At 35.5% G+C, this 9,595-nt stretch overlaps 1 protein-coding gene across 1 annotated transcript; it reads right to left on the reverse strand.

Moving 5' to 3' along the window:
- Window positions 1-6,381: 6,381 nt before the first annotated feature.
- LOC130713261 (protein FAR1-RELATED SEQUENCE 5-like) lies at window positions 6,382-9,310 on the reverse strand. Its single transcript, XM_057563046.1, has 5 exons — window positions 7,046-9,310; window positions 6,844-6,969; window positions 6,642-6,767; window positions 6,509-6,565; window positions 6,382-6,423 (listed from the first exon to the last, which is right to left on the reverse strand). The coding sequence occupies exons 1-5, from the start codon at window positions 9,308-9,310 to the stop codon at window positions 6,382-6,384; spliced, it is 2,616 nt and encodes an 871-aa protein (XP_057419029.1).
- Between the last annotated feature and the right edge of the window lie 285 nt (window positions 9,311-9,595).

A 9,595-nucleotide genomic window follows, 5' to 3' on the forward strand; every position in this document is an offset into this window, starting at 1 on the left:
GATCAAGTTGCTTCAGCAGGCACAATGAATCAACTTGTTGATTTTTGAATTGCTACAACTTGTTGACTCATTATGCCTGCTGAAGTAACTTGATCCTGTAACTTGTTAAGCTTATTTTGGAACCACTAATGCAAATGTTCCCATGATATGGAACTTTTATTCCCAACACTAGAATTTGTGACAATTTCCTTGCAGAAATTCTTATCAAATGCATTTTCTCCAATTTCATTGTAAATTCTCTTCAATTCCAGTATCTTCAAATATATGCAGGTCCTATAAAAAAGAGTTTAAGTATCTTGAAGTTTATGTGACATCATATATTGATACTTTAAGAAGTTGCATTTTCAATTTTTTTAATTTTCATCAATGATCTTCTTAAAACATTTATTAACATATATTATTTTATGCAATATACTAATTTAAATATATAAAAAACTGTCGTTAGTATTTTACTTAAAAATACTCATTAGTTTTTTATATAATCTGGTATTATTTAACTCTCAAATAATTTATTGCTCAAGGTAAAATAACTTCGTGTCAGTTGATATACGTGCTTAATGGTTATATAATGTCAATTTATATGACACTTTAGTAAAACTTTCAATTTTTTATAAGCCAAGGCATTGCATTCAAAACAGCACAAGGAGTGCTAACCCGAATACAATGAAAAAAAAAAAAACTAGTAAAACTTTCATATCTTTGAATTTGTTGATAAGTTATTCCCGTAAATTCTCTGGTGAATGGTCGATAGTTTTTTTTTATAATTTAAACTAATCTATCAAAAAAACTAATTTTTCTCTATCAAATTAACTTATATATAAATAAAACTTTAGATCAGATGCTTGCTTCATGAGTAAGAAACGGTGCACACTAATCTCAACATTGTGTCACGGCCCACAACCAAAGCCGGCCCACCATTTGACAAAATAAAGCCCAACTTTCCTCTTTATATATCTCGCCTTCGTTTTCGTACCCCTCACAAACACATCAATAGGGTTTTCTATTGATCTCTTCCACGACGCCATCAGTAGAGAGATTCATTTCATTCTTTATTCAATCCCTCATATAGATGTGGTGCTAGATCTTTCTAGGTTTATGTACGTATATTATCTTACATATTGATCATCTAATATTAATTGTTCATCAGATCTATTTCTACGATTCCACTAATTGTTTTATCATTTATTCATTTTATCTATGTTGGTTGTGTTCTTTTGATCTCTTGCTCAACTTTGTTGTATCGTCTCATTTACTTAGATCGATAATCCATGGAATGAAAACTTGTGTTTCTTTCGTACCTATGTGTTTGGATTTTCTCTACTTGAGAAGAAATATTTTTACGGTTGTGATTTATTTGATCAGTTCCTTCACAATCAGCCACATATTAGGATTACGGTAAATCATCAATTCTTCCCCACTATATTTAAATATTTGCGTATCATTTTGCTAAAGTTTCATGTGTTTTCTGATTTTGTTTTGTTTTAAGAATTACAACTAAATTGAATTTTCTGCAAACCTATTTTTTATTGACTAAAAATGTATGATTTGATTTCCTATTAATTCCATTGTCGCAATACATGTGCACATACTAGCATGTTAACATAGGCCTCCCTAGCCAAATGATGGAGCTTACTAGTGGTGAGGGTCGTCTACGAGATCAGCTAGCACTGATGACTTCCTCAGTTACAAGCGAAAACGTTCTGCTTTAGACCTCGATTCTTGTGATCTAGTCACGTATTTTTTTTGTCTAGTAACCTATTCATATGTCAAAATTAATTGAGTTTTGATTCATTTACAACCACTTTTTTTATCTTTTTCATTTCTATCAATTTTTCTCAATGTACCTTTTCTTTTTCTACCAGATTATCACGTTATCATCAATTTGAAATCACTAGTTGCATAAATCAAACCATGCTCCATATGGACACACACAAACTCCCATATTCCTTCTATGTTATGCGTCTTCCTACCCTGGAACATCACACTCTACACCTCCTTACCTTCAATCACATTACCCACCACCATCAACCACTATTTCTTACCTACCACAACCTCACCCTACTTCATCCCCTATCCTTTTTTACAACATTCATCTCCCCATCAACCATCACCTCACCTTCCACCATCATCTTACCCTCCACCATCTTCCTAACCGCCTTCATATCCACCACCAACTTCCGCTTATCCACTAGGTGCTTTTAGAATGTACCCTCCACCGCCAAACTGAGATGGATCCTCTACACTCTAGCTGCCTCCAGCAAGGACAACTTTGTAGATGATTTTTTTAATCTTCTCCTATCACAAAATCTAGGTTTTCTATGTTTATTTTATTTTTCTATTAGGAGTATTTGACTATTTTTTAGTCACAATTATCTATTACCTATATAAACTAGCAGGTGTGAATTTTCATTCTGGTTCCTCTACAGCTTTGTGGTGTTTACGTCACTGATGCCGACAAGGTTAAACTCCTTGCTTATTCATCTATCTCTGATTTTCATGGAACCTTTGAATGAAACATGATGGTTGAATTAAGCTTAACCGATCCTCCATTTCCGAAGCTCTCTACAGATCAGATACTGGAATTGGAGATAATTTTCAATGAAATGGGAGAAGATGCAATTGATCAGAATCTCTGCCCGAAAATTGCTGCAAATTTTAGTGTTGGAAATAAAACTTCCATATTATGGGAACATTTTCATCATTGGTTCCAAAATAAGCTTAACAAGTCACAAGATCAAGCTTCTTCAGTAGGCCCAATGAATCAACAAGTTGCAACAATTCAAAGGTCAACAAGTTGATTCGTTGTGCCTACTCAAGTAGCTTGATCATGTGACTCGTTAAACTTATTTTGGAACCACTGATGCAAATGTTCCCATGATATGGATGGTTTATTCCCAACATTAAAATTTGTTGTAATTTCCTGACAGAGATTTTGATCAGGTTCATTATCTCCCATTTCATTGTAAATTCTCTTCAATTCTAGTAGTTAATCAGTAGAGAGCTTAAAAAACGGAGAATCGGTTAAGCTTAATTCATTCGTCGTTTCATTAAAATGCTCCATGAAAATCAGAGAGATGAATAGGTAAGGAGGTTAACCTTGTCGGCGTTAGCGGCGTAAACACCACAAAGCTATAGAGGAACCATAGTGAAAATTCACACTTGCAAGTTTATATAGGTACGTAGCAGATAGTCAGGACTAAAAATAGCCAAATACTCATAATAGAAAAATAAAAGAAACATAGAAAACCTAGATTTTGTGGTAGGAGAAGATTAAACAAATCATCTACAAGGCTATCCTTGCTGGAGGCAACTAGAGTGTAGAGGATCCATCTCAGTATGGCGGTGGAGGGTACATTCTAGGAGCATGTCATGGATAAACGGATGGAGGGTATGAAGACGGATAAGAAAATGGTGGAGGGTAAGACGATGGTGGAGGGTGGGGTGATGGTTGATGGGGAGATGAATGTGGTGAAAAATGACAGGGGGTGAAGTAGGGTAAGGTTGTGGTGGGTAAGAAACAGTGGTGGATGATGGTGGGTAATGTGAATGAAGGTAAGGAGGTGCAGAGTGTGATGGTGGAGGGTAGGAAAACACATAATATAGGGGGACTGAGGGAGTTTGTGTGTGTCCATATGGAGCATGGCCTGATTTATGAAAGTGGTGATTTAAATTCATGACGACGTGATAATCTCGTAGGAAAAGAAAAAGTACATTAAGAAAAATTGACATAAATGAAAAAGATAAAAAAAAGGTAGTTGTAAATGAATCAAAACTCAATTAATTTTGACATGTGAATAGATTACTAGACAAAAAAATACGTGACTAGGTCACAAGATTCAGGGTCTAAAATAGAACATTTTCACTTGTGAGTGAGGAAGCCATTAGTGCTAGCTAATCTCTCAGAGCGACCCTCACCACTAGTAAGCTCCATCATTTGCCAAAGGAGGCCTATGTTAACATGAAAGTATGTGCACCTATATTGACAAAGGAATTAATAGGAAATCAAATCATATATTTTTAATGAATAAAAATAAGTTTGCAGAAAATTCAATTTAGTTGTAATTTATAAAACAAAAAAAAAATAAGCAAACACAATAAACTTTAGCAAAATGATACGCAAATATTTAAATAAAGTGGGGAAGAATTGTTGTTTTACTGCAATCCCAATAAGTTGGAAAGAATTACTATTTTTTTTGTTAAGATAAAATTCATTAAAATAAAAAGAATAAGGATTTAATTTAAAATTGTAAAATCTAAATATGAAAAAAAAACTTTTAATTGAGCGAATCAATTCGGTTTGGATTAAAAAAATACATATGAGAACCGAACATATTACAATTTGTTTGATTTGGGTAAAAGGAAAAATGAATCACTCAATCAAAGAAATCTAAACCAATTAAATTGGTTTGATTTGAATCAACACCCCCTACTGGTCAAGATAGTCTCTAAATCTCTCTCCTGCAATATTTTGGGCTGTTGGATTAATCTAATGGTCAAGATATTTCAAACATTTAAAAATAGTTTTAATCAAAGTAAAGTCACGCACGTGACTTTGCTGCCCAGGACGCATCATCGGAAACGCTGAAATGAACCTCTGGTCCGGCGGCAACATCGCAGGAAACAAACCTTTGCTCTGCAATCTCAACGCACACCTTCATCAAAAGCCAACACCACATACACAAGCTTGCTCCAATTCCCATCAATCCGGTGCAGCTCAACTCTCAACCAGAAGAACAGCATCAATCTCAGAACTTGCAAGAACTGCAAAACCCAATTCGACCCTGCCCTCAATCACCCTCGTGCTTGCCGATTTCACACTGCCCATTATGGAGCTACCCCAGTTAATGCATTTATGAATTCCATTTGTTATGATTGATGCCATGACATATGCAAAATGCTTTGATTTTTTTTTTCTTTAGGGAATCTAATTGGAGTTGGATAAATTTTCAATCTTGAACAGTAGAATGTTGATATTGAAGAATATGCAAAACTGGGTTTTGATAGCTGAAATAGCCTATTATTAAATCTCTTTGAAAGATGCTAACTTTTGCCCTTGCACCAAGTTTAATGTTGAATTTTATAATGTGAAAGGAAGAAAGAGGCATTCTATAGAAATGTTCCCTGATTAATGTGGATAAATCTCTGAACAGATCACTGTCTCTATACATATAGTCCTAGATTTTAAGATGTTTAGTATGTGTCTGGAACTACATTTGACACATAATCGGATGCATGCTAAATGCTAAATGTCTCTAAATGCATGCTAATCGAATTGATGCATTCTTGCTGTCTTGTGGTGTTACTGTGGCTGTCTAGCTTACTGTGGCTGTCTAGCTGCACTCCTTGCTCAGCTGCTGGTTTTTGCTGCTGTTTTAGCTAGTTTTTTGGGCTGTTCAAATGCATTTTTGCTGTTAGTGGTGCTGCTGTCATGTTACTGGAATTCTATGTTGTTTGTGATGTTGTTGTGGCTGTCTAGCTGCTTTCCTTGCTGTTGTTGATCCTGCTCTCTCTGCTGCTGTTTATGCTGCTGTTTACGCTGTTTTTTGCTGGTTTTTGGGACTGTCCAAATGCATTTATGCTGTCTTTGAAGCTGTTGTCTTGCTTCTGGAATTCTATGCTGCTGCCTTGCTTCTGGAATTATATTTAGAAGACCAAGAATAAAGATTTAGCCTTTTTGATGTATTAGAGTTTGGTGGTTCAGATTTCCTATTAATTCATAGAAAGTGCTCAACCTTTCTAACCTGCAGTATATTTGTAAATTTAAGCACAATGTTTCAAAAGGAGGATGATCAAAGAAAGCAAATGGGCCTTGCACTTCCTGTCATTTGTGGCACATTGAATTTTTTTTGAGACAAATCTAGAGTTTTTGAATCTCATTTGGAACAGATTCAAAAAATGAATTCTACAAAGCACTGAACATTGCAGTCCTTCAGCTTAAAAGAGCTTCACGGGAAAGGTTCCAAAGAGCTTCCAGTTTGTGTTAAAACTACATTGTAATCTTTTTATTGTTGCAGCTACTTTTGGACAGCATTAGAGTAGGAACTATTGTACTCAAAATATATGCATTAATGTAACAAAAGCTGTTATAGCTAAATTATAATCCTTCTATTATTGCAGCTGCTTTTAACAGCATTAGAGTCCAAACTATTGTACTTGAAATTTATGGATTGATGTAACAAAAGCTCTCTTTGCAATAAAATGTAGCAGAAATTTTGATTCAAATCTCTCTTGCACATTTCTGTCTTAGTAAATTGGAGCAAAATTACATCACATGTGTCACATACATGCTAAAAAACACACAAACTTGCTGTCAAACTTCCACCAACACTATTTTTTGGAAACAAGACCAAAGAGCAATTGTCTAGCTTTTGCTTGACTTCTTTACGGGTTGTCTAAAGTTGTGATATCCTCACCAGCTTCTGCCTACAATGAAATTTAAAGATACAACTTAAAATATTAATGTAAATCATCAATAGGAAGTGATGCTTACATAATTTTTAAAGCTTACCATCAATAAACTTGTAAAACTATTGATTCCAAGTTGTCTTGAAGCGTCATTGCTTCCCTACAGTCAAAACAAGAGCACTTAATCACCAAAATATTTTCAATGCACTGTCAAAATCAGAATGCTATTAGTTTACCAAAGATTGTTGATTGTATCCATCATTTAGCCATGCAAGTGCACTTGTATTTGGAACCTCGAGTTGCACTTGAGCTGCCATGACATTTTGATTATATGCAAATTGTTTTGGGGTGTTATTGCTTCCCTACAGTCAAAACAAGAGCACTTAATCACCAAAATATTTTCAATTCACTGTCAAAATCAGAATGCAATTAGCTTACCAAAGATTGTTGATTGTATCCATCATTTAGCCATGTAAGTGCACTTGTATTTGGAACCTCGAGTTGCACTTGAGCTGCCGTGACATTTTGATTATATGCAAATTGTTTTGGGGTGTTATTGCTTCCCTACAGTCAAAACAAGAGCACTTAATCACCAAAATATTTTCAATTCACTGTCAAAATCAGAATGCTATTAGCTTACCAAAGATTGTTGATTGTATCCATCATTTAGCCATGTAAGTGCACTTGTATTTGGAACCTCGAGTTGCACTTGAGCTGCCGTGACATTTTGATTATATGCAACTTGTTGACTTTGTGAAGAACTTGAGGTACCATTTTTCTTTCTTTTACCAAGTTGACGCTCTACCCAACCTTTCATGCGCTTTGAACCTTTTTTACCTTCTTTTTTCTTGAATCCCTTTGCTTGTCTTGAACTATCTTTGGTGTTTGTAATCTCCTTTGCTTGTCTTGAACTATCTTTGGTGTTTGAAATCTCCTTTGCTTGTGTTGAACTATCTTTGGTGTTTGTAATCTCAGTAACTTTACTAAGGAACCCATCAACTTCACTAGTACTTACTTCCTTATTTTGGAACTCCACTATTTGCTTTTCCAACAAACCAACAACTTTTCTAAGAAAAATGCTTGTTTCTGGTCTTCTACATGCTTCAGTGGCTATCCGAATAAGGCGAGGACAAATCTCCCCATACCATTCTGTTGTTGTGCGATGAGCATCTTCTTCTGTATTATTAACACCATCACTAGGAAAAATACCATTTCTTGCAAACTTTGTCCACCTCTTCAAGATATATTGCTCGGGCACTAATTTCACATCCATAAGAATAAATACTCTTATACAATGACAACATAATATCCCATGTGTCTCAAACTTACGACAAGAGCAAGAAATTGACTTCTTATCCAAATCATAGGACACTCGCCACTCTCCTAAATCCTTCCCCATGTCAATAACATAATCTATTGATGATGAATTTCTCTTCGCACTCTTCACTGAACATGCTTCAAACAACTCATACTCATGTTGAAATATATCAAAAATAGCCGGAGTATAAAGGTTGGACACTTGTTGCAAAATACAAGAATACGAATTCTTGAGCCTTGGAATTTTTTGGCGAGCTTCATATTCACACCTCAATTCGTTATATCTCTTTGCTTCTACCACATCCTCAAAACACTTAAAAAACTTTATAATATCTAAGTTCACATTGATAAAACTTTTGATATCCGCATTCACACTTTCACTAAGTTGGGTGCTTCTCATCCCCAATGTGAAAGCATTCTTCATGTAACAAGATGCCCATTTTTCCTTAATACTGTACAATCTTTGCAACCAAGGATTTTCTTGAACTTCATAGTTTACAAGGAGGGTTCGCCAACTTTCCTCAAATTTTTCTCCATCGTCATAGCCATACATGCACTTTTTAAAGTCCTTAAGAAAATGAGATTCACCCTTCATCAAGTTTCCTAAGTGTTTGATTCCATTTTGCATCAAGTGCCATGTACATAGGCCATGGAAAGTTTCAGGAAGAACTTCAGCTAGTGCTTTCCCCATTGCTTGGTCTTGATCAGTAAAAACTGTCTGAGGTTTTTTTTGCTTATGTGCCTCTAGAAATGTCTCAAATAGCCACTTGTATGACTCTGTTGTCTCATCATATAACAATGCAGCCCCAAAGATGATTGCTTTCCGATGGTGGTTAAATCCTGAGAACACTGCTAGTGGTCTATGCGAGTTGTTTGTGCAGTATGTGGAATCAAGAGAAACGACGTCACCAAAATACTCATAATCAATAAGCATCCTTGCATCTACCCAGAATACATTGGTGATTTGATCTTCAGCATCTAACTGATAAGCATGGTAGAAAGTTGGATTTTCAACCAATTTGCTTCGAAAATACTGCAATATATAACCGGCTTCCCCATCTACCAAACTCCTTTGCCTTCTTTTTCTAAGATAGTTCTTCTGATCAAGGCGCGTATAACCCAAATTTGTTCTACCTCCCACTTGTTTGCTCATCAATTCAAATGACTTTCTTTGTTGTAGACAAGCATCATCTGCAAAATCAATTTGATAGCACTGAACTTCTGAAACTTTCCGGTTGCATGGCAACATATGAGTTGTTTCTTGTAGATGAAAAATATGATTATGTTCCTCCACAAAATCATGCACGGTTAATTTTTCACACATACTTTTAAGCCCTAACCGTGCTTCACAATTTGTTCTAGTCTCCGATCTTGGATGAGTCGTTTTATAATCTCGTTTGTCTGGCCTTCTCAAGCCTTCTTTGCAGCAAACAAACCTGCAAGAAGTAGGATAACCATCTTTGTTGTTGTGTACATATTGTTTTCTCACTCCAAACCCAACTCTTCTCCCATATTCGACCCAAAACTTCCAAGCCTCCTCAACACTGTCAAAAACCATACCAACTTTTGGCTTCCAATCTTCTTGCATCCTATATCAAATTAAGAATGATAAATAATGGCACAAGAAAGAATAAATTTGGTATGCATCCCTTAATTATCTAATCAAAAAATACATTAGAGAAACAAAAACATAGCAAAGAATATATTAGTCATACATTCACGCAACAAATAATGGATGACGAGGAGGAAGTGGTGCTAGGCAAATTTGGGTTCACCGTTAACGTAAGGGTGATGATGCTCGGCGCTGGTATGGTCGCTTGGTGGTGCTTGGCTGCTTGCTCGGCGGAGGGGAATGATTCTAACGCAGAAAATA

Source organism: Lotus japonicus, chromosome 4 (genome assembly GCF_012489685.1).
Source record: "Lotus japonicus ecotype B-129 chromosome 4, LjGifu_v1.2".
Taxonomy (NCBI): domain Eukaryota; kingdom Viridiplantae; phylum Streptophyta; class Magnoliopsida; order Fabales; family Fabaceae; genus Lotus; species Lotus japonicus.